At 38.6% G+C, this 27,037-nt stretch overlaps 1 protein-coding gene across 2 annotated transcripts in view; it reads right to left on the bottom strand.

Annotated features, from left to right (window-relative positions):
* Nucleotides 1-709: 709 nt before the first annotated feature.
* The window catches only part of cwc15 (CWC15 spliceosome associated protein homolog), a 34,036-nt gene continuing 7,708 nt past the window's right edge, over nucleotides 710-27,037 (bottom strand). For both annotated transcript variants that reach the window (XM_072263406.1, XM_072263407.1), the window contains 4 exons: nucleotides 25,366-25,448; nucleotides 19,426-19,551; nucleotides 2,802-2,908; nucleotides 710-1,513 (listed from right to left, as the gene is read on the bottom strand). In XM_072263406.1, coding sequence (XP_072119507.1) covers nucleotides 1,384-1,513; nucleotides 2,802-2,908; nucleotides 19,426-19,551; nucleotides 25,366-25,448 — 446 coding nt within the window. In that variant the 3' untranslated portion in view covers nucleotides 710-1,383. The remainder of the gene's footprint in view (nucleotides 1,514-2,801; nucleotides 2,909-19,425; nucleotides 19,552-25,365; nucleotides 25,449-27,037) is intronic.

The following is a 27,037-nucleotide window of genomic DNA, read 5'->3' on the forward strand; positions in this document are numbered from 1 at the left end:
TCCTCCTTGTCACCATCTGAAATACTGCCAACAATCGTTGCCCTCAGCAAATTTATAGATGCTGTTTGAGCTGTGCCTAGGCACATAGTAGAGCAGTGGGCTAAACACGCATCCTTGACGTGAGCCAGAGTTCTCATCAAGGAGATGTTATTTCTGATCCGCACAGACTGTGTTCTCCCGGTGAGGAAGTCAAGGATCCAGTTGCAGAGAGAAGTACTGAGGCCCTGGTTTTATAGCTTTCTGATTAGAACTGAGGGTATGATCGTGTTGAACACTGAGCTGCAGTCAATAAAAAGCAGCCTGACGTTAAGTATTATCATTGTTCAGGTGATCCAAGGCCAAGTGGAGACCCAGTGAGATTGAATCTGCTGTGGACATATTTGTGGCAATAGGCAAGTTGCATTGGGTCTAGGTCCTTGTTTAGGCAGGAGTTGATTCTAGCCATGTCCAACCTCTCAAGGCACTTCATCACAGTAGATGTGAATTCCACTGGGCAACAGTCGTTGAGTCTGTTACCTTTCTTTCCTTTATATCATCCTAACATGGCAATGGTAAAGAAATCTACACAAACCCTCAACCTTCTCTGTTAACTCCAATATTTAAAGCATTTATCATCAACAAATCTATATTAACTCTTAACATACCTGATGAAAGCTTACTTTGCTTTTGCAAAGACTATCAAATACAATGAGAAATGGACATAAAAATGTCTAAAATGTCAACTTTTTTAATACTGACAGTGCATCCAATTTAAACACTTTAATAATACTTATTCCTAAAATTGAGATAATGACAAGTAGTAACAAAATCTGTTTTCCCCCTTTTGGCTGAAATTGATTTGGAGATGAAGGAGACATCCTTCATATCTTGCATCACATTACCAGAACTGCATCCCACTTATACCACAATCTAGTAAGGAGCACAATTTTTATTAAATGTTTCAAGCCATGGATGTAGCAAGAATAAAACACTATATATGTATATTTAATGGATATGTGTATTTAATGGTAATTACATTGACTTAAAAAATTAATTTATTTTTAAATTGCAGAAATACACCTAGGTAGCAAAACAAACCAATGCAACATCTCTTAACAGAAATAGGATACATCCAACCAAACTTCCATCCTCCCACATCACCAAGTTCTTCATCTGATTTGTGACGAAAGACGACCCGAAGCCTGGTACTTCATGAAGGGCTACAACATCACTTTCAGGACTGCTCATGTCTGCCAGTTAATTGGCAGCTTAGGGATCCTAAATAGATGCTCATGTTCTTGAACTCAGCAGATGTAAAGTCCAAGGAGACAAACAGGAAAATATGGAGTAAGAGTTTTTCTTTTTTGGTGGGAAGGGATGTTTCTTGCAGGAAATGATCTGTAATTATTTAATGTACTTCTCCATGAATTTTTTGTGGAATTCTGAGCGAAGTGTATCATTCACAAATCTCTTATCCCTCTTTGATTCATCTATTCCTTTAGCACAGTTCTTGAACACGACATCATCATCCCACCTAAAAGACATAGAAAAAATATGGCATTGATATTCTACTCTTGAAAATACTGTGCATCTATTTTGGTCAGCCATGTAATTTTCAAAGACTGACAGATGATATTGATCTACCCACACCCCCACTAAATCCTGCAAACAGCTAAATCTTTCTGACATAGCTTAAAACTTAATATGAATTCAGACACACAACTACAGCAATGTATAAAATTTCTGAGGGATCACATTGGCCATGGCATTAAGATATTCTCTAAGAATAATATCTTTCATGTCCACCTCAGAGGGCAATATCACAAACAAAAATCCACAATATCATTCTGGTATTCCCTCATTCCTGGAACTGCTAGCTGAAATTATACGTGAAAGGTTTTAAAGATTTTGAGCCCGGCAAGAGTGCCTCTAAACCACAGACTGCCTCAAAGTGCAGAATAAGCCTTAAGAATACTCCAGATAAATTTCTTACACCTAACAATGACATATGTTTTAATGGAAGAATATCTGTAATGGACATCAATAATACACATATCTACATACATGAATGCAATATGGTACAATAGCAGATTAACCAAAATGCTCGATAAGAAACTCAATTGTTATTTCTGAAATATACTGGTCTCTGTACAGTGCTCTGCATCTGCAATACCCGGATGTTCATCTCTGATACACAACCAGCATTATGGAGAAGTTCCAAATTGCATCTGGACTAAACATGATTGCACAGAGATTTATTTTAAATAGTAAAATTATGGACCATTTGGTTAATAAAATACTTCCTGCCTTCAAAAATCATTGGTTGAAATTAAACAGGTGAGTGGCTTTTTTGATGGAAAGTGTAGGGTATGACTTTAAGAGATTCCCTTGCTCTGCTACCTAGTTTCATCAAATCTTTCATACCCACTTCCGTGGCATCTTTCATTTAAAAAGAAGCAAAAGGGAATCTGTATTTTAAAAATGTTACATATCATGTGATTTCAGAAAAGAAGGGAATAATTCTACTAATATTTGAGCAGATGAATATCAACGAAAGCTGCTTTTCCTTCAAGACATCTTATTCTATGTTTAGGTATTCCACAAGATTTTAATTCTGTGGGATGTCTAAACAATTATCTTCAATAAGGATTAACACTACTGTATTTTAATACAACAGAAAAAGGGAACAAGTCAGCCAACTGTCAATGTTCCAAAATGTAGTGATTGATTACTGCATGGGAAACCAATTAGGATACAGTACAGAAATAAAACAAGCATTCTTCTGATAGTAATATAATCTAAATAGTTCTCCATCACATTACCTCCTCTTCACTTTGAAATTTGACTGTCCGATTAGATTTAGTAGAGGATTACCACTTAGAATATTTTCCATTCGAATTCGTTCTTCTTCAGCTTTTTGTTCACGCTCCTGTGGAATTAGAAATTCAGTTATGTATCACCTGCTGTTTAGAAAATTGTTATCCCCCAATATATCCCTGAATAAGGTTATTTCCTCGTGGATATGAGGAATTCTAGAGGAGCATTTTAAAATAAAATAAAATACAATGAGAAAAAAAAACTTACAAGTTAAACTGTAATATAGACTTACAAATTCCTAAAGCCATTATTGAAATGTTCTATATTGTTCCATGATGAAGATTATAACAATTAAGATTTATACTTATTTCCTCTGCAACACTTAAAAAACAAAACCGCAAGAACTTTACTTATGATTTGCCATCATTATATCTCAGGAACAGTTTCAAACACACTTAAAAATGAGGTGTCAACGTTATGAAGCTGCAACACAATATTCTATGAAAACTAAACATCAAAAAGATACAAAATGAACGACCAAGTAATTTTACAACCAATGAATTAAACTGAAACTCTGCAATTCTCCCAATTAAGACCACAAGATATAGGGGAAGAATTAGGCCATTTGGCTCATCGAGTCTGCTCTGCCATTTCATCATGGCTTATCCATTTTCCCTCTCAGCCCCAGTCTCCTGTCTTCTCCCTGTATCCCTTCATGCCTTGACCAATCAAAAATCTATCACCCTCTGCCTTAAATATACATAAAGAACTGGCCTCCACAGCTACCTATGGCAACAAGACCCAAGATTCACCATCCTCTCTCTAAAGAAATTCCTCCTTGTGAATGATGTTGGACAATTAAAAAGCTAAAAGGTGGAGCTGTACATCTGATTTTCAGTAGCTCAGCATACCATCACTTTAAGGTGAGAAGTAGGAACTTCTGCTAAACACACAACATTCAATTCCACCTGCAACTATGCAGCAAACAAACTAATCTATATGGCAACTAACAAAATCTAGATAACATTCATATGAATACAAGTCTAACAACGCCAAAGAAGCTTGATATCAAACAGGACGAATCAACCTACTTGACTGCTAAATGATCCAGAACCCTAAATATTCATTCCTTACACCAATGATGGACATTGGCTTGCTGCAGTGCGTGGATTCTACAAACCGCAATGCAGATAGTCCCTGAGATTACAGTGACAACACCTCCCAGGTCTGTGATCTCTAACATCTGCATGCTTCCCTCCAATATATACTCCAGTGTGACTTGGAAATAAGTCACCATTCCGTCATCACTGCTGGATTTATGCCCTGGTGCTCCCTCTCCAAAAGTTCTTCAGAAGGACTTCCACAGTCTGAGAAGGCAACTCACTGTCACCTTTTCACAGATGATTTGAGATGAGCAGTAACACCTTGATACCGAGACCATTAACAAAAATAAAAGACCTTTGTCAGAAGATTGTAAAACGGCAATCCTTACTTTAGAAGATACATTTCCAATTATTTTACATGAGTAACTAGAATTTGTTTCCAAACACACTTCCACATATGTTTAAAAAAAGCTGTTCATTGACCAAACAATTAGACATTCTTCATTATCTTGCTCTTTGGGCCCATTTTTTAAACAGTTTTTGAGAAGATCTGGGTACTTGGCTACATTAAGGACACAACAGGAGTACAAACTGCTGGTACCATTTTAAAAAGTAAAAGATTTGTCTGGTCCTAGCAGGATTGCAATGAGCCCTCTACCAAGTCATCAGATTTTCCTTAATCATTTGTTTCCTGTAAGTTCTAACAGTAAAATCTAGAAGAGAAACATAAAGCAATGCAGCCCTAGCCAGTTAAGAACTTAGACCACTAACTGACTTGAAGAAAAATATAACTCAGCCAGTCCATTTTTCACACTGAATAAATGGCTGGAAACAAAACTAGTCAGTGGAGCAGAAATAATGTTTTAAGAACTGTGGGGAATAAGATACCTGAAAAGAACTTCAGATTTTCAAAGATTTACGTCACTTAAAGAGCACAGTAACTTGGTTTAATTCATATGTGAACAGCTGTATTCCATTGCTGACAAGTTTTATATTCAGGAGACACTGTGCATCAAATATTTTAAACTTCAATTGGCCTGGGTTTAAAATTTCTATGGCATTCTTGTCTAACACTTAAATACAGTCTACATATTCACAGCAAGCAAATGCATATCAAATTGCCAGTTTCTTGTTGATAAAAACTGTCCCAAAGCACAAGACAGGAATTACAGTCTTGGGAATAATCCAGTTTACCATATTAGGGGCTGGAATGAACTAATACAAATTCTGAAACAACCATTTACTAAAAACTAAAATCAATAACAACCATTTCCAAACCTTGTTATTCCTCAAGCTTTTTTGATCATGTTTTTAAGATGGCTATATACTTATTCAGAAGCAATGTATAAATAATCATTCTTGCATTATATAATGACACAGTCTATTGTATTCTCCTGTCTGATTCTCTACCAGTCAACCAGATGATGTCATTTGGCCAGTGAATTCTCTCACTATCAAAATTAAAGAAATTCTCAGGAACAGGCTTAATTTGTAACTGGAGAGGACAAATACACCATTAAGTTTTTGCATGTGTACAACTGACAATCTTATTCCTTCCCTTTCTCTCTCTAACGTGCAGTGCACCAAAAATGAAGGGTTTGTGAAATTCTTTTCTACTACAGTAGGTATGTCAATTTCTACAACCAACATAAATATAACTGAATGCTAGAAAACTGAAATTAATTCACAGTTATTTTCTACATATATATTGCATATTTAAATGACTATACCCAATTTTCTGTCTGGTTAATTCCTAGTGAACACCTATGAATTAGAACAGTTAAGACACATGCAACAAGTTATTAAATGGTAATATAACAGTGGCAGAGAAACAGCCATGGTAATATAGGTTTCCCCCGTCATCTGAAGGTAGAGTGTTCCTATGAAACGGTTTGTAAGCCGGAATGTCGTAAAGCGAAGAAGCAATTACCATTTATTTATATGGGAAAATTTTGTGAGCGTTCGCAGACCCAAAAATAACCTACCAAATCATGCCAAATAACACATAAAACCTAAAATAACAGTAACATATAGTAAAAGCAGGAATGACATGATAAATACACAGCCTATATAAAGTAGAAATACTTCTCTACAACGATTGCCTGCACAGATCTCCGTAGCAAAAATCTCACGCAAGCACTCTCGGCAGAAAATCTCATGCAAGCGCTGTTGGCATAAACACTCTCTCCAGTAACCTTTAGGCTATGAAGCTGCCAAATCTACCAAATAACACGTAAAAATACACAGCCTATATAAAGTAGAAATAATGTATTTACAGTGTAGTATCACTTATCAGAATTGGTTCAGCGCCAAGCACACTGATGGTGTGTTAGCCTGAGTCGTCGCAGGTTGGGGTGGTGCAGTGGCCCCCACCCTCCAGGCCGCCAACCGATACATTGCTGCGAAGAACGCAGTGGTAGCCGGGAGACACACTGCACATCTTTAAGATAAAAGCCGAAATAAACATGCTAATTAATTAGGTGCTGCCCGGCACGTAAATGTCGGCACCTAATTAATTAGCATGTTTATTTTGGCTTTTTTCTTAAAGATGTGCTGTGTGCCTCCCGGCTACCGCTGCATTCTCCACGAATCAGTACAGTATCTGTCCGCAGCCTGGGTGTTGGGGTGGTGGGACACTGGGGTGTCATCTCGTCATCTGTTTCCATTAGAACAGGCAGCTCACCTTCTCCTATGACTGCCCGCCTCAATGTCAAAGGTCGAGGTTCATCGTCTGCTGTGGCTGATGTGGAAGGCTTGCTTGACTGCTGAGCCTCGCGCATTTTTCTATCATACAGTTCTTTGTAAGCACTCAAACCATCCTGCAAATATCCCCTAAACCTACGTACCCTTTCAAAATTAAAGTCGTACTTTATCTTTGCAGCGAAAATCTCACGCAGTTGCTTCACTTTCACTACGGCGTTCGGTTTCGATTGTTATCCTTTCCTCTTCTAATTGCATCAGCTCTTCATCTATCAGTTCTTGGTCATGGGATGCCAAAACCTCTTCAACATCAGCTCTGTCAGCTTCCACAAGCCACACTCACTTTGTCCTTGCTTCGTTCACCACAATCGAAACGCTTAATTATGTCTAGTTTTACGCTAAGTTTAACAGCCTTACGAGCCTTTTCAGGCTTTTTCCGACACCTTAGAACTCATCTTGCAAATGGCCGCTCAATGCAACGTGTTTAAGCAATGCCGTTCCAAATCCGGGGGAGAGCAGCTGCTCGGGGCGCGCGCTGCCTTTTATCACACGCTGATTTTGTCATAACAGTGAAAACACCTTCTGAAAGCGAAAACAGGGTACTAATGTAGGTCTTTCGTAACACTGAGGTTTCGTAAAGCGAACGTTCAAAAAGCGGGGGACACCTGTAGCTGCAAATATCCATTGCTCAAGGGGAAGTAGGTAAGATTAAATATTCTGTAACTAAATTAGAGAAAATATCTCATTTGTGAAGATATTTCAAGATGAAACAAGTTCTAAATGAAATGCAAAAAATGCTGTAAATAAGCAAAAGCTGTGAGAAATATTCCTTCTGCCTACACAATGTCCATCTCCATAGATGTGCATATTGCTTCTAATTCCATCAGAAGGAATTTAATTACTAGTTTAAGCGGTTCAGCACAGTATCACGTGCTAAAGGGCCTGTTCCTGTGCTGTTCCTATGCTCTATGTAAAAGGTATCAGATGACTTCATTAGAACCAAAGCAAGGCAAGGGGAAGAGTTGGGAGATGAACAAGAGAAAGAAAACATGAAGAAAATAAAATCTATATCCAGAAAAGGGTGCTTAAAGGGCTAGATTGGAGATTCAAGCAGTGATAATCTTCACAAAACTGGACTGAAATTATTTTCAGTTAGTGAAATAAGAGAGCTTCAAGGATCAGTGACTTTAATTTTGTTTACTTTTTTCCTTTGGCAACAATTTTACTTTATACTTTTATCTATGCTTAGGGCTATCAGAATATATCTTAGAATATTTCACGGAATAAATCAACAAGTTTGGATACACACTTATTTTCAACAAATCAATTTAACAACTCTGACAAAGATTTATTTTTACAGTTTCAAAGAATTGAAGTCAAGGCTAACAATATTGAACAACTAGAAAGAAATGGGGAGACTTGTTTAAGATTCTTAATTACCCTCACGATGGAAATATTTAGCACATTACGTTTTTTCTTTAAGAATCCACGATTTGGCAATAGATCATTTTCCAGTACTAACTACATTTCATAAATGTCCAGGAAATCTTAAATCAACAGGGTAATTTGCTTAGAGTAGTATTTTGAAAGAATACTGTCACTTTAGGCTGAACAAAACATACACCTTGTACTAAAACTCAGAAGGAAACGCAGAAACAAGTTATTGTCTGCGTATACAGTACATGGATTGCAAATGTTATCTCATAACGGTAGATCTTTGTGTACAAGTAAAAATTTTGATAAAGTTTATTTTGGACTTGAAAGAAATTGTAATGATCTGAATCTCCTGTCGTCCTCCCCCACCCCCCGCCAGCTCTTTCCCTTGCTTTGCCCTACTCATCAGCCAATGGATCTGATCATCACATCACAAATAAGAAACACTCTAAACTCCACGGGTCAGTAAAATTAACTGGAAAAACAACTTAAGCCAGAGGGTGGGAGCATGTAAATTTGAAGTTACAGTGAAGGACCTTCTGAAGCTGTTTCACATGAGAAATTCCATGGGAAGGATTCATTTGGATGGATTGTGTCCAAATGCTTTTTTTACTCAATTTAAAAACACACTCCAAGAAAACTAATTAAGTAGTTGGACTATCCAACAAAACTTTATACTTGTATTTGAATGTAACTATTTAACCTGCTTGATACCAACTCTTCAAGTACTCAGTTCAAATACTCAGTTCAAAAAAATCGTGGGCTAAAGTCAAATGTATCTAGAAAACTTCAACAAATCCTTTTTCAAATCAATGGTAAAGTCTGGATAGTATCAATGGTAAATCTGGATTTGATGCGCTCACAAGACCTTTATATAATTTTAGATCATCTGCTTTTTTTCAATCAATATTTAGTATACTTTCTGATGAAATTTTGAGCCATTGATCTGGCAATATTACATTACAAAACATGCTTGAAACATGAAATATTGAATTTGCATTTACACTCACTTAAGCTGCTTTAACCTTTGCTGCATGACATATAGACCATGACAGAAATATACAGCTCAGGTGAAAAGCTATAAATAAATAACTTCTATGTTTTCAATCTTCCATACCAAAATATCAGTTTTTGTGTACTTTTCAACCAAAGCAATTGCAGCCTAATGATATTCTTACTCTATTTAATAATGTAAATACAGTATAATGGCATTGAAATGCCAAGTGTGCTGTAACAATATGTTTTACATAGCACTTATAATTGCAAAAAAAGCACTTTACAAATTAAACAGAAAGCCAGGAAAACAAATCAGAAAAGATAAATTAATGCATGATCAAAGAGGAATGTACAGAAGGAAACAGTCTAGTTAAAAATACGAACTCAATTCTAAAAAAGGTCTTTTGGCTAAAAATAAAGAAAATAATTCTTCACCCAATCAAACCAGACTTGCTAATTGACTAAGTTTGCTCAAATAAACCTTTGATACATTGAAATAGAGATATGAATTAAATCAGAAGAACAGAAAGAAGATCATGGAAATGTACTTAGGATACAACTTTTATCACAAGCTGGAGGAACATCAAAAAACTAAAGATTTAAAGATTAAAGGTTAGCTTTATTTGTCACATGTACATTTGAACACAGTGGAATGCATCATTTGCATCAATGGCTAACACAGTCTGAACGTGTGCTGGGGTAGCCCACATATGTCGCCGTGCTTCTGGTACCAGCATTGTATACTCACAATGTACTAATGCTAGTCTGGAACATGGGAGGAATCAGAATTACCCAAGAGAAACCCGCATGATCATGGGAAGAACAAACTCCTTACAGACAGCGGCAGGAAATGAACCCTGATTGCTGGCACTATAAAGCATTACACGGACTGCTACACTACTGTACCACCAAAGAAAACCATATCAAAACAAGCAGTCTTTTGGCAAGGCGGGGTGGGAATGTTGGTGAGTCTGACAGACAGCTAGGTGGACATTCACAATAGACATGGATTGGGAAGAATAAGGATACTTAGAAGCAGAATCATGAGCAACAAGATGCACTGTCCAAGTATCCATGAATGAAAGTTTAAGAGAAGAATTTATACGTGCACCATAAGCAGATGCCCAAAACAGCATAGTGAACTTGGCTTATTTCATGGCCACAGTTATTAATGAAAAGAAAACAAAACATTATAATCAATTCCCAGTGGTTGTCAACATCTTAGTAGTTCTAGCTAACAGCACAATTATTATTAATCTCCAGACCAACTTGTCCTACCCTTAAAATGAAATCATTTTACTGAGAAGATATAATCACAAAAATTCCAAATTTAGACACTAGTTCATTTTTCTACAAAGGGCACTTATTGCCCAACTGTAATCAGTGACAATTGTATAGTGGGAAATTGACTTCTTTAGCCGTTCATGTCCAAGGATGCAAGGTGCCCTGGAGTGTTGAAAGTGAAGGAGTTGCATGATTTTAACTCAACACGACAAAGGAATAACACCATATTTCCAAGTTGAAATGGTGTAACACTTCAAGCAAATATTATTCCCTTATGCCCACTGCTCATGGCTTTCTAGATCAGAGAAGCAATAAATTCAGAAAATGGTAGGAACTTTAGAAAATACTCTCACAGGGATAGCAGCAGTGCTTTTTGTAAAAGACATAATCTGCCAGTGGCAGATGGCACACTGATTAAAGATTGCTTTAACCACCAAGGCACATGGAGTGTGCTTCATCACACCTCTCTCACTTGCATCCTGCAAATGCAAAGAAGACCAAAATATGGGCAATGAAGTAATGAAACTGAGAAGGTACTGAGAAGGTCAGGCAGAATCTCAGTAAAAAGAAACAGAGTTAATGTTTTGCTGGAACTATCTGATCATGAGTGATCTTAAAGGAGAAGAGTGGAATGTCAGTTGGAAATTTGATCTGGAGTTATTTGCTTAGGAAAAGGCGGTGGCTGTGGAAGAGCACTTTGGTCAACACCTCATCAAAAATGAGGAAGAGGTGAAAATATAAAAAGAAAATAGAAATCCTGGGCAGAAAGGTAGAGCCAGAGAGCTATACAGAATGGAAACAGGCCCTTCAGCCCCACCCGTCCATGACAAAGAAGTCACCGAGCTGACTTAGCCCCATCTGCCTGCATTTGGCCCGTAACCCTCTAAACCCTTCCTGGTCAAATTGCTTTTAAATATTAATTGTACCCACCTCCACTACTCACTATAGTGGCAGCATAAAGTAATCGCAGAGGCCTCTCAATCAACTCCAAGAAGACAGAAAGCATGGTCATCTCCAGAAAGACTAACATGCCACAATGTGTGATCAAGATCGGAAATACAAACATCAAACAAGTCAACAAATTCAAATATCTTGGCAGCCTAATAACAAGTAATGGCAGGTGCGACACATATATCAAATACAGAATAGCAATGGCGAAAGAAGCTTTCCAAAAAATGAAGACCATGTTAACAGACAGAAAGAAGAGCACGTACACTAAAAACAGAATACTGCAGTGCTACATTTATTCTATCCTGACTTATGAAAGTGAATGCTGGACCATTTCCCCAGCAATGGAAAAGAGACTAGAAGCAGCTGAATTATGGTTTTACAGGAGAATGTTAAAAATATCACAGACCACACACACATCAAATGAAGTAGTTCTCAGAAGAGCCCAAGCAGTTCGATCACTCATACCAACAATAAGAGAAAGACAACTCAGATTCCGAGGACACATCATGCGGAATGATGAACTAGAAAAACTCATACTCTCTGGAAAGATTGAGGGGAGCAAACCTAGAGGAAGACCTTGGCTTATGTACATCAAAAGCATAGCCAGGTGGCTACACATTGAGGAAATGGAAGTCAACCAAAAAACGAAGGATAGATCTATATGGAAAACCATGGTCACCAAAGTCCGCATCGGATATGGTACCTAGACAGACCAAACTTCACTTCCTCTCGCAGCCTGATCTATGTAGTCACCATTCTCTGTGTGAAAACTTGCCTCTCAGATCCCTTTCTAATCTTTCTTGTCTTACTTTAAAGCAATACTGTCTAGTTTAACCTGGGGTGGGGGGAGCTGCACACCTAGGCGAGTGTCTACTCATTTGCCTTACCAAAATGCCAGCACTGTATTTAAGTAAATCCAACTCCTTTTGCCATTCCTCAAGCCAATTGATCAAAATCCCACTGATTGATATCTTGTTATGATCTTCGCTGCCCACAACCACAAGAGGATAAGACACGAGGGAATAGGACCAATCAAGTGTTGCAGTGAAAAAGTGTGTATGGAACCGGAGGAGATAGCAGAGATATTTAATGAATACTTTGCTTCAGTATTCACTACGAGAAAGGACCTTGGCGATTGCAGGGATGACTTACAGCAGATTGAAAGCTTGAGCATATAGAGATTAAGAAAGAGGATGTGCTGGAGCTTTTGGAAAGCATCAAGTTGGATAAGTCTCCGGAACTGGACGAGATGTACCCCAGGCTACTGTGGGAGGCGAGGGAGGAGATTGCTGAGGCTTTGGCGATGATTTTTGCATCAATGGGGACGGGAGAGGTTCCAGAGGACTGGAGGGTTACAGATGTTGTTCCCTTATTCAAGAGAGGGAGTAGAGATAGCTCAGGAAATTATAGACCAGTGAGTCTTACTTCAGTGGTTGGTAAGTTGATGGAGAAGATGCTGAGAGGCAGGATTTATGAACATTTGAAGAGGCAAAATATGATTAGGAATAGTCAGCATGGTTTTGTGAAAGGCAGGTCGTGCCTTATGAGCCTGATTGAATTTTTTGAGGATGTGACTAAACACACTGATGAAAGTAGAGCAGTAGATGTACATAGACGTATATGGATTTCAGCAAGGCATTTGATAAGGTAACCCATGCCACGCTTATTGAGAAAGTAAGGAGGCATGGGATCCAAGGGAACCTTGCTTTGTAGATCCAGAATTGGCTTGCACACAGAAGGCAAAGAGTGGTTGTAGACAGGTCATATTCTGCATGGAGGTTGGTGACCAGTGATGTGTGTCAGGGATCTGTTCTGGGACCCCTTTTCTTCATGACTTTTATAAATGACCTGGATGAGGAAGTGGAGGGGTGGGTTAGGAATTTGCTGATGACACAAAGCTTGGGGGTGTTGTGGATAGTGTGGAGGGCTGTCAGAGGTTACAGCGGGACATCGATAGAATGCAAAACTGGGCTGAGAAGTGGCAGATGGAGTTCAACCCAGATAAGTGTGAGGTGGTTCATTTTAGTAGGTCAAATATGATGGCAGAATATAGCATTAATGGTAAGACTCTTGGCAGTGTGGCGGATCAGAGGGATCTTGGGGTCCAAGTCTTTAGGACACTCAAAGCTGCTGTGCAGATTGACTCTGTGGTTAAGAAGGCATACGGTGCATTGGCCTTCATCAACTGTGGGACTGAGTTTAAGCGCCAAGAGGTAATGTTACAGCTCTAAAGGACCCTGGTCAGACCCCACTTGAAGTACTGTGCTCAGTTCAGGTCACCTCACTACAGAAAGGATGTGGAAACGATAGTAAGGGTGCAGAGGAGATTTACAAGGATGTTACCTGGATTGGGGAGCATGCCTTATGAGAAGTGAACTCAGCCTTTTCTCCTTGGAGCAACGGAAGATGAGAGGTGACCTGATAGAGGTGTATAAGATGATGAGATGCATTGATCATGTGGATAGTCAGAGGCTTTTTCCCAGGCCTGAAACGGCTAACATGAGAGGGCACAGTTTTAAGGTACTTGGAATTAGGTACAGAGGAGATGTCAGGGGTAAGTGTTTTTTTTTAAAGACAGAGAATGGTGAGTGCGTGGAATGGGCTGCCGGCAACGGCGGTGGAGGCGGATGTAATAGGGTCTATTAAGAGACTCCTGGATAGGTACATGGAGCTTAAAAAAAAGAGGTTAATTTCTAAAGTAGGTACATGTTTGGCACAGCATTGTGGGCCAAAGGGCCTGTATTGTGCTGTAGGTTTTCTATGCTACTGACCAATTTGAATGTCAATTGGGGAATGTTGAAAGAGAAGTGTCAGTAAACTAATCATTAACTGAAAAGTAATAAACTACAGAGACTGGAAATCTGAACTAAAAATGGAAAATGTTGGATAAAGAGCTAGCATTACAGATTGATGACATTTCACCAGAACTAGGTCTGGACATCAGACCATGGCCCAGCTTTGGCCGTGCTCCTATATAAATGTCTGCTCAATTGTAGACTCTAAGATGATGAGAATGATGCGGAAAGGGTTCTTTAAGGAAAATCCCAATGATTTTTAAGGGAAGGCAGGAGGTTTACCTTGTTGGAGCCAGCCACTGTCTGGTATTTGTATGTAAGGGGGTTTCGACTTTTATGTTACTGCGGAGGCTAATTAAAATGGCGTCTTTGTAAGGTTAATGTGGGGAATGCGACTTTGTTGTGTTAAACGCTGAGAAAGTTTGCGCTAGCAGCTTGTTTTGGTTTAGAGGGTGATAAGATTGTGCTATTAACCAATTGGGATAGTTGTTATGGTTTTGGTGTATTTGAAGATACCGTATGCATGGGGTTTTGGGGCAGAAGGTGGGACAGTGAGACAGAGGATGGACCAGGTGCTGTGATGTCCGCTATCGGGGTCAGACCCCGAGAGGGGCGTTCGGCAAGGAGAGGAGACGGAGACGGACTCCTGTGGAGCGTCTGGTCGACCACCGTTGCTGGTCCCAGGCAGCCGGTCGAGGTGGTCCAAGGGGTCGCAGCGTGAAGAAGGTGGTCCTTGAGCTCCAACTGTTTGGTGCATGAAGAGATTGAACTTTGATAAGTGTGGCGCCTTTTATTTTCCTTTTATATTTTATTCTCTCTTAATTATATAGTTCCAGTAATATCTATAAACTGTAAATCATTTAATTGCATCTGGTGTATTGTCTGTTATTTGGGCGGGGTGGGGTACATCACACAGCATCCACACAAACGAATTATCCAGTCTGGCGGGGCCGAGGCTGCTTCCCTAGACGACAGCGAGCCGAGCAACCCTGGGGGTGGCCGGGGCGGGGCTACATGTATTATAAAAAATATGGCTTGCCATTATTAGAGCAAACATGGATATCGTTCAAGTCTCGCAGACTGGTGCATCAGAGTAACTGAAATTGAATACCAATTAATAGCCATCAAATTCTGTCACAATGAGAGGAATTAGTGAAGTAGCTGAAGATGACTGGGTGAAGAATAGTGCCCCATGAAACATCCTGCTTTGAAACCCTAGGGCTAGGATGATTGGCCTAAAAGACCATAAACATCCTTAGTACTAAGTTTGGATTACAGCCAGTGTAGAGTTTTAAATTACTGTACCTCACTGAATTCAATTTTCAACTGGACTTCTTTGTGCAACTCTTGTTTTCCCTGATATTGAGAACTATACTATTTATTATTTTGTCAATACTTGGACTAAGTTTGGAATGAGGATTGGGATCCAAATCGTCTGCGGGAACCTGAACTAATAAATAACTGTTCACCATCATTCCCATGTTGATAACAGGACTGTAGCATTGATTCAATTGTTGTGGGATTGCTTAGCTTTGACTCCAACATGCTGACTCCACTACTTAGTATGCATACAGTCTTGTGCTACAGCTTCACAAGCTGCAACTTCATTTTCAGGGTCATTTGATGGTACTCCTAACCTATTCTTCCAGCCACCTCTGAAAATTACAGTAATTACTAACACTCAACTACCAGTTCTACCGGAAATTACAATAATTATAACTCAACTAAAATGCAAACTTTGCTGACCTTTAAAGTGATGATGTGGCACAAGGATTCAAATCTTGGTGCCTTGGAAAATCAGCTTTACTTGATTCTAGCCCATGACACTATTAAATGAAATTTGAAGATGTAGCTAACAAGTATTATTTTTTGGGTTTTGACAGAAACTTAGTGCTGGGAAGTACCATTAGGTAAAAGATCAGCCATGACTTTTTTTTGGACAGTAGACTATTAATAAGGCTGAAATCAGCATTGGAGACAAGAGTGAAATATGCACAAACCCTGTACGACTGATAGGGAATGATAACATAACAATAACACTACTGCGAGCACAGCTGCACAAGGAGTCCTCAGTGGCGAGTTAGTGTGCTCTTACCACCCCATTGCCTTGTCACAGAATGGTGGTTGACAGGTTAACTGACATGGCGTTACAAACTACCTGTAAAATGGTGGGAGAATTGGAAGGGAGTGAGTGAAGGTAATGTGCATGCGAGAGAAAACAGGTCATATGGAATTAAATGGAACAGTCAGTAAATAACTGGATTGCCTTCATTGCTAGCAGAAATTTAGAGGACTAAATTACCATCTTCTATATTGAAAGAAAATGTGAAATATAAACAAGATACTACTCTTTACTACAGCTTCAATTTTATGGCCTATTAATTTAAGTGGGTGATAAAACTATCAGGCGAAACGGACTGTACACATTATACCCAGCTGTTTCTGAACAAGTACAGGGTAACTGAATGCTTTCAGCTATACTGAAACTGATGATACTTTACTTGCATACAGTGCATGTCTCAGCAAGAGCTTCAATAGAAATTCACAGATTGCAAAGTCACTGAAATTTCAGATACCTCACCTTTCCCAACATGAAAAAACATCTACAATTTTAGATTGAAGCTACACCAGTGCCTATGCAAGTGCCGGAAATTTCCCTTCAGGTGAGACATTAAATTACCTGCTTAATTCGTGGAATGTTGAATCAATTATGGCAATATCTAAACATAAAAGTGAAACTTTTACCTGATAAACATATAAAGGAAATGAAATAAGTATGGGTTAATGGAAATGAGGTAGAATGAAACATTAGAATATGAAACTGGAGCAGGAAAGCCATTTGATACACTTGTTATTTATGAACAGTAAAATCCCTTTGAATGCCAAAATTTTCAAGCATACAGTGCCCTGTAAAAGTATTCAACCCCCAACCCTTTGTTCACATAATTGAGTACTACAGTCAGGGATTTTGATCAATTTAACTGAAAATTTTTATTTGTGAATCACCAGCTCCTTTCTTCCCCCACAGTAAAGCCCACAAAATAGGGAAAAACGTAAAGCATGAGAAATTAACATTTCAAACACTGAAATGCCAGCAGTTTAAAAGTATTCATCCACCTTTGCTCAGTACCTAGTTGAACTACCTCCCGCAGCTAATACAGCCAATAGTCCTTTTGGATAAGTCTCTATTACATTTGCACAACATAATGGAGCAAGATTTGTCCATTCCTCCTTGCAAAATTGCTCAAGCTGTGCAATTTTGGTTAGGTGGGGAGCAGTAGTTGACAGCAATTTTGACATCTTGCCAGATATGTTTGATCAGGTTAAGGTCAGGATTCTAACTGGGCCCCTCAAGGAGATCAATTTTCTTCATTGAAGCCACTTCATGGTTGCTCTGGCAGTGTGCTCTGGTTCATTGTCCAGCTGAAAGATGAACTTCGTTCCCGGTTGATGCTTTCTGGCAGAAGCTAGCAGATTTTTATCCAGGATCTCTCTGTATTTAGCAGTATTTGTTTTCCCATCAATCCTGACAAGATTTTCAGTCTCTGCTGCTGAAATGCATCTCCATAGCATGATGTTTCCTCCACCATACTTTACAGTAGGGATGGTGTTATCTGGCTGATGCACAGTATTAGATTTATATCACACATACCACTTGGTCTCAGCCGACCACAAGACCTTCTTCCACATCTTTACAGTGTCTTCTACATGACACTTTGCAAAGTCTTGACAGGCAAGGATATGCATTTTTTAAGCCAAGGCTTCTTTCTTGCCACTCTTCCATAAATATCCTTTTTATGCAAGGCCTTAAGAGATTTTAGAGCAACATCATCTCCAGATGCAGCTACTGACTTCTCCAGCTCACTCAGAGTGACTGTTGGTGTCACAGTGGGCTTTCTTACAAATGCCATTCTTCTCCAGCAACCAAGTTTAGAGGGGCAGCCTGACTTAGGCAGTGTGGCTGTGGCTTCATTTTTTCCTCCCACTTTTTCATGATAGACTGTAAGAAGTTCCGAGGTAGATGGTCTTATACACTTCTGTATTATCATTTTCCTGTATTGCCTTGAATGCTCTTCTATCTATATTTTGGTTTGGTCTGGTCTGTTAAAAATCTACCATACTGTTGGACTTTATAGAGAGAGTGTGTAATTATTCTTATGAATTCATTGAAAACAGGTGATCCTCCAATCTTCTACAACAACAAATTGGGTGAGTTGGTAAGCTAATTAATATACAGAATGGTCCCTGAAGAAAGTTCACATAATTACAAAGGGGATGAATATTTTCTCAGCCTCAATTGTTGTTTTTAATTTTTAATAAATTGTTGACATGCTTTGGAATTTTTCTTTTGATTTGACATGATGCACAATGTTTTGATGATTAGCTCAAGAAATCCTACTTCAATATATTTAAAATTTAGAACATGAGACAATAAAATGTGAAATTTTTTTGGGAGGGCTATTTACATGTCTTCATAAATTGACAACTTCATACTTACCCACGATAAACTTGGTTATCCTGGCAAATCACTTAATTGATCTACATCCATTTTCAGCCCCAATATATCTATCCCACTTTCTCAGATACTTCTGTAACATCAAAGCTGAATATAATAAATTTGATCTCCTTACCTAACACACACACACACACACACACACACACACTGTACTGAACATTTCTACAGACCAGACTAATATACATAGAAATGTGTATCCCAATGTTTTCAGTGATGCATTAAACAGACATGAAAGACAAGTTTATCATACATAATGACAAATAATATCAGGTCAAAATGTGGGAGTCAAGACTTTGTTGGAATTATCCTTGTGCTGTATAACAAGTAAAATAAAGGACTTTTTTCATCAGGGACAGAAAAATTCTGAATTAGCCAAGAGGATTGACATTTGGCTCTTCTGTAGTTTGGGTCATGAATGTCCAATACCTCTGGACAAACTTCGGTTATGTAAGAATACTTGCCCGGGTAACAAGTACTTTTAACAGAATATAAAGGGACTGAGAAGCTTACATCACACCTTCATTTTGAAGCTACAGCACTACAATATCTGAAGGAGTCCAAGTCCTTTTGAGCAATGCTGAGTTTCAATTAGCCATTTTTCATTAAAGGACACTATACAGAAATTCACAATTTCAACCAAATAATATCTGAGGCATAAATAAATATTTGCAGTTTCTCTTAACTACAATGATTTTAAACTGATCCAAACAATCCAAGGAGGATCTGGGTAATGAAAATATTCTTTAAAAATTTATGTTAAAACACAGGCAGGCATGCATTACAACACTTCTACATTTTAGCATTGACATAACATTTTGAATATGATAAAGATGACTTATTCAGAACTTACCTTCCGGGCTTGCTCTTCAGCCCGTTCCTTTTTAATTTTCTCTAGCTCAGCCAAAAGTGCAGCAGTGTCATCGTCATCATCATCGTCACTACTACTATCTCTATCAGAGTCATCTTCTTCCTCTTCCTAAAACACCAACAAGTTCAAAATAAATGCATGCTTATGAAAAAGACAAGTCAGCAATCCAAAATGTTTACCCAGTTAAAAGCATCTCTCGTTACATCCAAATCAGATAAAATATTGCTCTCGCAAGTGCAACCATTCGCTTACTTTTTTTAAAAATCTTTATGCTCTCATATTTCCACGGAACAGTGTCTTTATTCCATTCTTGTAGCTCTTGCATAACAAGAGTCATACAACAGTCATGAAAATATGATTCTAAACATTAAACAGTACATGAAATTATCTTCAGTTTAAGCTTTTGAAGATATTTTAAGGCAGGAAAGTAAAGCAGCATCCTTCACTTCCATGCTATAAAATTGATTTCCTGTGCAACTTGGCCACCTGGTGGTTTCATTCAAAAATGCAGTAATAACTCATGAAAATTTCAACTTCACATTAAAAGGGAAAATACTCAACCAATCATCAACCTCTTAATAAAAAATGAATTAAATTTATTTATTTATTTCTCTCTACCGACAGCTCAAATACATTTCTTGAAAATATACTTAAATTGAGGACCAGTTTATAAAGTAAAACAAAAATTCCTGGAGATATTCAGCAGTTCAGGCACCAACTGTCATAGCAAAACAGAAATAAGAGTTATACACAAAAGGCTGGAGGAACTCAGCAGGTGAGGTATTATCTACTTATGTCTACTTAAACAGTCAGTGTTTTAGACCAAGACCCTTCATGGGGGGGGGGGGGGGGGCAATTTGTCAAGTACCTTCACTTCATCTGCCACAACAGGTGGAATTTCCCAGTAACCACCCATTTCAATTCTAACTCTCATTCATAATCTGACACATTGGTCCGTGGCCTCCTCTATTGCCACTCTTAGATTGGAGGGGCAACACCTCATATTCTGTCTGGTTAGCCTCCAACCTGATGACATAAGCATCGATCTCTCTAACATCAGTAATTATTCCCCCTCCCCCTTCTCGCTTTTGCCATTCTCCATCTTGGCTCCTCTCTTACCCCTTCTCTTTTAATCTGCCCATCACCTCCCTCTGGTGCCACCCTCCTCCTCCCCTCTCTCCCATGGTCCACTACTCTTTCCTTTCAGACTCCTCCTCCTTCAACCCTTTACTTTTTCCACCTATCACCACCCAGCTTCTCACATCACCCGTGCCTCTCCCCGACACCATCCACCCTCCCCCTCAACAGACTTCAACTACCACCTGCCAGCTTGTATTCCTTCCCACACCCCACCTTCTTATTTTGGCTTCGTTTGCCTTCTTGCCAGTCCTGATGAAGGATCTTAACCCAAAACGTCAACTGTTTACTCCTCTCCGGAGATGCTGCCTGACCTGCTGAATTCCTCCAGCATTTTGTGCATTGTTCTTGATTTCCAGCATCTGCAGAATCTTTGTTGTTTAGAAATAGAGTTAACCTTTCAGATCAGCAGCATTTCAACAGAAACACTTTTGGATTATTTTTATGAAGAAAATTCCAATATGCATGCTCTCTAGTTAAGTGAATAACAACACAGGAAGATTTGGCAGCTAGCTTTAACAAAAAAATAAACTGTTAAAAGTATGCATTGGTTGAACGCTGTTGTAATAAGATAATATTAAAAGTATACTGATAATGCTGCTATTTAACTATTTTAGATTTTAATGGTTCAGAGAAACAGAAGTTTTCCAGGACTGTTTTAGATAAGTAGTTAAATAGTAGTATTATTTCTTGAAATAATATCTTTTTCCTTCTGATAATCCAATTCCCCCTCAAAGTTATTACTGAGTATACTTGCAAAACCCTGTCAAATAGCACATATGAGACTTTAAATTTGCTATTATAATTAAGAAATTCTCAAATTTTCAACTTGTGTTCATCTGTCAATATCCTGCATATGAAGGAAATCTAAAATAAAAAGAACTAATGCAGGAAAAACTCAGCTGGACAAAGCAGATCCAAGAAAAATCATACTGAAATGATTGTTCCATTTCTCCTCCAGAGACATTATTTTTCCTGAATATTTTCCCGTTTCTATTATTCTGATCGTTAATTCTACCTCTTAAAGCCTTCTGCCACAGCAAAGTTTCACCCATTTTTCTTTTAAAAACTAGCTGTCGCTATTCAGGCAAGAAACACCTCCTTAGAGTCCCACTTTCATTATTTTTGTACATGCAGCTGATGTTACATATCTACAGCACTCAGGTTGAGTGCTGGAGTAACTTCCAGCACTCAACCTGAAAATTAAATTTTCTTGCTAAAAAGTAGTGACCAGAACCGGCTACTGTATTCCGACTGAGTTCTTTGTGTTTTACAAAGGTTGTGCATAAGCCTTTTTAAAATTTCATACGTCTGTTCTAAGCTGAATATTTCTTCCACAATTGGTCAATTCTACACCCTCTTGAAATGGAATGTTTCTAGTGCCCCTTCTCACTCTTCTCCCGAATCAGTTCACAATTTATATGTATGTACCCAGAGACTGCATCCACCTTACTGCCATTACCAGTCCCCTTTTCCTTAATCTAACTCAAATCAAGCTAGTCAAATACAGAAAATGTTGGAAATCAGAAAGTCAGTTAGTACCTCTGGAAAGAGAAACAAAGTTAAACCAAATTGAAGAACAGGGAAGATGGAGCAAAATAGCCAAGTGTAACTTAAGGTGAAAATAGAAAACTGTGAGAAGGGGGAATGCCAACAATAGGGTAAAGCCTAAGCTTGCCCAGGTGACAATCCATTTGGTAATAACTGGATGCCAGCTAGAGCTTTAAATTGCAGAGGTTATCTTTTGAGGGGGATGGATAGGACAAAGGGGATACTGCTAATAGGATATGGCTAGGCATGATCCCAATGCTTAAAATGCTGTCCAACAGGTTCAAGAGAATAGTTAGAGAAAAACACAAGTTAAAGCTGTGAAAAGCAAGAGGGAACAGTTACTGAATACTGAAACCAAAAGGAAAATGCTGGAAATAATCAGCAGATTAGGCAGTGTCTATGGGAACAGAAAAACAGTCAATATTATAGATGGATAAGGAAACTGAAGAAACAGCCAAGTTATCTGAAATTAATGAATTCAACGTTGGGCCCTGAAGACTGAAACCTGCCCAAATGGAAGAAGGGGTACTTTCCCTCTAGGTTAAGTTGGAACTTGTTAGAACAGTGCAAGAGGCCTTAGGTAGATAGGTCAGTGTAGGGGTGGCACAATGAATTAAAGTGCCAGGCAACTGAAAACTGAGAATAGACCCTACAGACTGAATAAAAGTGCCCTGCAAGTGGTCATCCAATCTGTATTTGTTTTCTCTAACTTGGAAGGCAGAATATCTTGAGCAGCAAATGCTTCACACTAGATTGAGAAAAAGTACAAGTGAATTGGTTCTTCACCTTAAAAGGAACATTTGGATCCCTGGATGTTAAGAAGGGATGAAGAAAAAAGGCGATATTGCTTCTTTTGTGGTTAGACTGGAAAGTAGTAAAAAGAGCAGTGGTTGATGGAAATCAACATGTCTTTTATGCTTGCTTTCCAGCAGCTCTCAATAATTTATTAACCAGACAGCTCCGTACACATTGAAGCCACCTCAGCAATCCTGACCTCACCCTTTCTTTATCCTATTCATCCCTCCCCAATACTTCTACAGCCTAAAAGGAACTTGTTTTCTTACTCTTTTAGCTCTTACGAAGGATCTTCAGCATGAAACATTAATTTTGTTTCCCTTTCCACAATTGCTGCTTGATCTGTTTTCAGCATCTTCTGTTTTTACGTACATTTCTAACATCTGCAGCTTTTTTCTTTTCAATGCCTTTAGTAATTTTGTCCTACCTTTTATTTTATCAGTGATGTCTTCTTTGTTTACATTCTTGCCCAATGTGAAAGTTAAATTCAAGCAGCAGTAACATACTAAAAGTCCTCACTGATAATCCAGTACAGTATGGAGAGACTGACATTCAACGACACTACGTCAGCTCTCTAGTTCTGGTTGAACACTCCATGGCACAATCCTACCGAAGGGCAGGGGAGTGAATCCCAATCAATAATTACCTCCTACTCAATATCACTAATAGAAAAAGCATCTTCTGATTTTTCAGACCACAGACACACTGTGATGGGAAAACAAGACTCTTGGGGAAAGGAGAGTCACTCATGAGATACACTCCTCTAATCTAATGCATCTGACAGTGCACAATAATTATATTAGATTCTACTTCAGAATTGCAGCAAGGCAAAAATTTCACCTCGGGACTGTCAGTCGGATCCACCCAGCCTAACTGCAGTTACTACAGTAAAACTCCAATAATCAAGCACCTTCAGTCTTCAGTGGTGTGGGATAAGCAGGTTTTGAGATTGTTGAATGTTACTCCTACATATGTATTTCATGGTTTGGATGTTGCACAATATATAATGTTTTCAGTGAATCCTTTAAGTACAAAGAGGGAAGGAAAGACAATTTCGTGAGTTTCAGTTTGTCAAAACTGACTCTCAGTGTTCTTGGTCCTAAATGCACATCCAGCAGTGTCTATGGGAACAGAAAAACTATTATAGATATTCAATATTATAGATGGATAAGGTAACTGAAGAACTGGTTAATCCTAATACAAACAGAGAAGCCAAGTTATCTGAAATTAATGAATTCAATGTTGGGCCGTGAAGACTGAAACCTGCTAGCCCTCCAACGCCTAGCACAAAATTTAACTAACAAGCGAGTCAGATGTTGAGCAATGGGATTATCAGAGTTTTTCTATACCTCTACAATCCTGTGAGATCTACCACTGCCCAATCTTGAGGGCCGATGGCACTCACCATGTTCATTGCTTCAGATGACTTGGGAGGTTTGTTTCTGTTACCACAAAGTCCTAAGGCAATGACAGGATTCTCAGTGACAGCTGATTTTCAATTGGACCAAATCAGCAACTTCCACATCACCAGAGGGGGCATGAGTGCTTCTAAAGAGTGTTAGGGTGTTGAGATCATTGGAAAATAGGAGATATGATGAATAGAGCAAAGAGTAGGCAATGGAAGTAAAAGCAAGGTAAGCAGTGTGGAGATGATTCAGAGAAGATTCACAAGAATAATTCCAGAAATGAAAGGGTTACCGTATGAGGAATGTCTGGCAGTTCTTGGGCTATATTCCCTGGAGTTCAGGAGAATGGGTGGGGGGGGGGGGTCTCATAGAAACATTATGAATGTTAAAAGGCCTGAACAGATTACATATGGCAAAGTTATTTCCCACGGTACGGGAGTCTAGGACAAGAGGGCACAACTTCAGGATTAAAGCATATCCATTTAGAACAGAGATGCAAAGAAGTTACGTACTTTAGACAGAGGGTGGTAAATCTGTGGAATTCGTTGCCACAAGCAGCTGTGGAAGCCAAGTCATTGGGTGCATTTAAGGCAGAGATTGATTAGCCAGGGCATCAAAGGGTATGGGAGTGGGGATGACTGGAAGAAATGGATCAGCCCATGATTGAATGGCGGAGCAAAAACTGATATTTCTGTTACTAAATATTACAAAAAATATGAGTATCTAGTTAAATAAAAACACATGGGTGGTTCTCTGAGGTGGTTTAGATAGTAAGTTTGGCTCTTTCCTCAGAATAGCAGAGCACACTGATCTACTTGAACAGGGTGAAACTGTTCTCACTCTGGAGATCCAGGAATTATGATGATCTTATTTACACTCCTGAAGAATATGTCAGAGGTGGTACCTCTTTCAATTTATCAGCCACCTTTTGGTGAAGTCTTCAAAAACCATGCAAGTACACAGATAAGAGAAAGATGACCAGAAAATTGGAGATGTTCTCTTAAACAAACAAAATGTATATGTCATAACCTACATCTGTCAGTGGATCATCAGCATCAAGGTTTGCTGCAGGTATCTGGTCCAGCCGTGGCCTCTTTGAAGACGATGTTGTGTGTTCTACAAGCAAAACCACAAAGAAATTACTTATTTTAAAAAAAACAATAAGTGTTTTTGTATCTGTCAAGGGACAGCCTTAGCAGTCAGTACTATTCTCACATCCTAGGCAGAAGGATGTGGACTCAACATTTCATGTCAGAAAGTTAAACAGATAATCAACACTGGCATTCAGCAGAATACTTCAGGAGTACGGCAGCACTGGAGCTGCAGTCATTTAAAATGTTTTAAGATGAGGTGTAATAGATCTTTCCACACCTCAAAACAGTGGCGGCAGACTAGCAGATTTTCATGACTATTGGAAATAAATCCAACTAACACTTCAACAAATTTTGCATTTCTTTCTTCTAAGATGCTAAACAGCAGTGTAATAACTTGTCCAGTGAAGTCAGCAAACTTAAAGGGAATGTAGGATATGGGCCTCGACAATCTTAAAGACAGCGTGGGAAATGGGGCTTCTTGAGTTTAAATTAAACTCAAGAAACAGGGCTACAGTGAACTTAAAGAACATCCTGATGTTTAAGCATAAAACTCAGTGGAAAAGCCCATGACCTGCAAACTCACTGGAGCCCTGGTGAACTAGAAGTTGAACTGGATAATCAGAGGCTTACTGTATTTGTTTACTATTTAAGTGATCTTTATGAAGTTTGTGAAATCCTGTAGTTAGGAATAGTACCACATAAAAAGGCCCAAATAGTAAATTTTCACCTTTCCCATCTGTTGTTCAAAATTCTCTTCATGACCAAACAAGTTTGCAGCTGACACCACAAACATCTTCTCCATTTGCTCTCTACATTACATCATGCTAATGATTAATCTTATGCAATAAGCATGATAAACCACTCAAGTAAGCTTTGTTCCCAATATTAGAAAATAGTGAACCTTAGACCCTGACTACCAAAATTAGAATGAAAAGCCTTCAGACCATCAGACTTGGAAGCGGTCAGTGAGATAGCTAGTTTTATTTTTCTTATATCCCCAGATGTGGAGGAGGTACCATTTCATTTGTTATTTATAAAAGGGACACTACAGGCCCACTAGCCTAACATTAGTCAAAAGGGAAAATATTAAGCTATTATTATAGACATCAAAGCAGAGCACCCAAATATATTCAAGAGAACCAGACAAAGCCAGCATAGTTTTGAGAGAAGCATGCTCCAGATAAAGGTACATTAGATTTCCAGATTCATTAAAATAGTGATGCAAAATTACCACAGAAAATAAAATTGTAGTTTTGAAAGCAACATATTTATACAGATTGAAGACTGGCTGGCTAAGAGAGAATGGAAAGTTAGGACTTTATCTGGTTGGCAAGTTGTAATGATTGGGAGGCCACACTGGGCCTCAAGTTCTTACAATTTATATAAATTATTTGAAAGAGGGCAATAAAGCTATAGTTTCTAAAGGTGATAATGACAAAAATATGAGGACAATAAACTGGAGAGCCTACAGAAGAACATATAATAATAAGATACAAGAGCAGGACAGGACCATGCAGCCCTTCGAGATTGTCCGTCCAGTTATAAAGATCATGGTTCATCAGTTACCTTTAGTGCTGTTGTTCAGCATTATCAGTATTCCCCTCAATTCTC

This window comes from Mobula birostris, chromosome 7 (genome assembly GCF_030028105.1).
Source record: "Mobula birostris isolate sMobBir1 chromosome 7, sMobBir1.hap1, whole genome shotgun sequence".
NCBI classification, from domain to species: Eukaryota; Metazoa; Chordata; class Chondrichthyes; order Myliobatiformes; family Myliobatidae; genus Mobula; species Mobula birostris.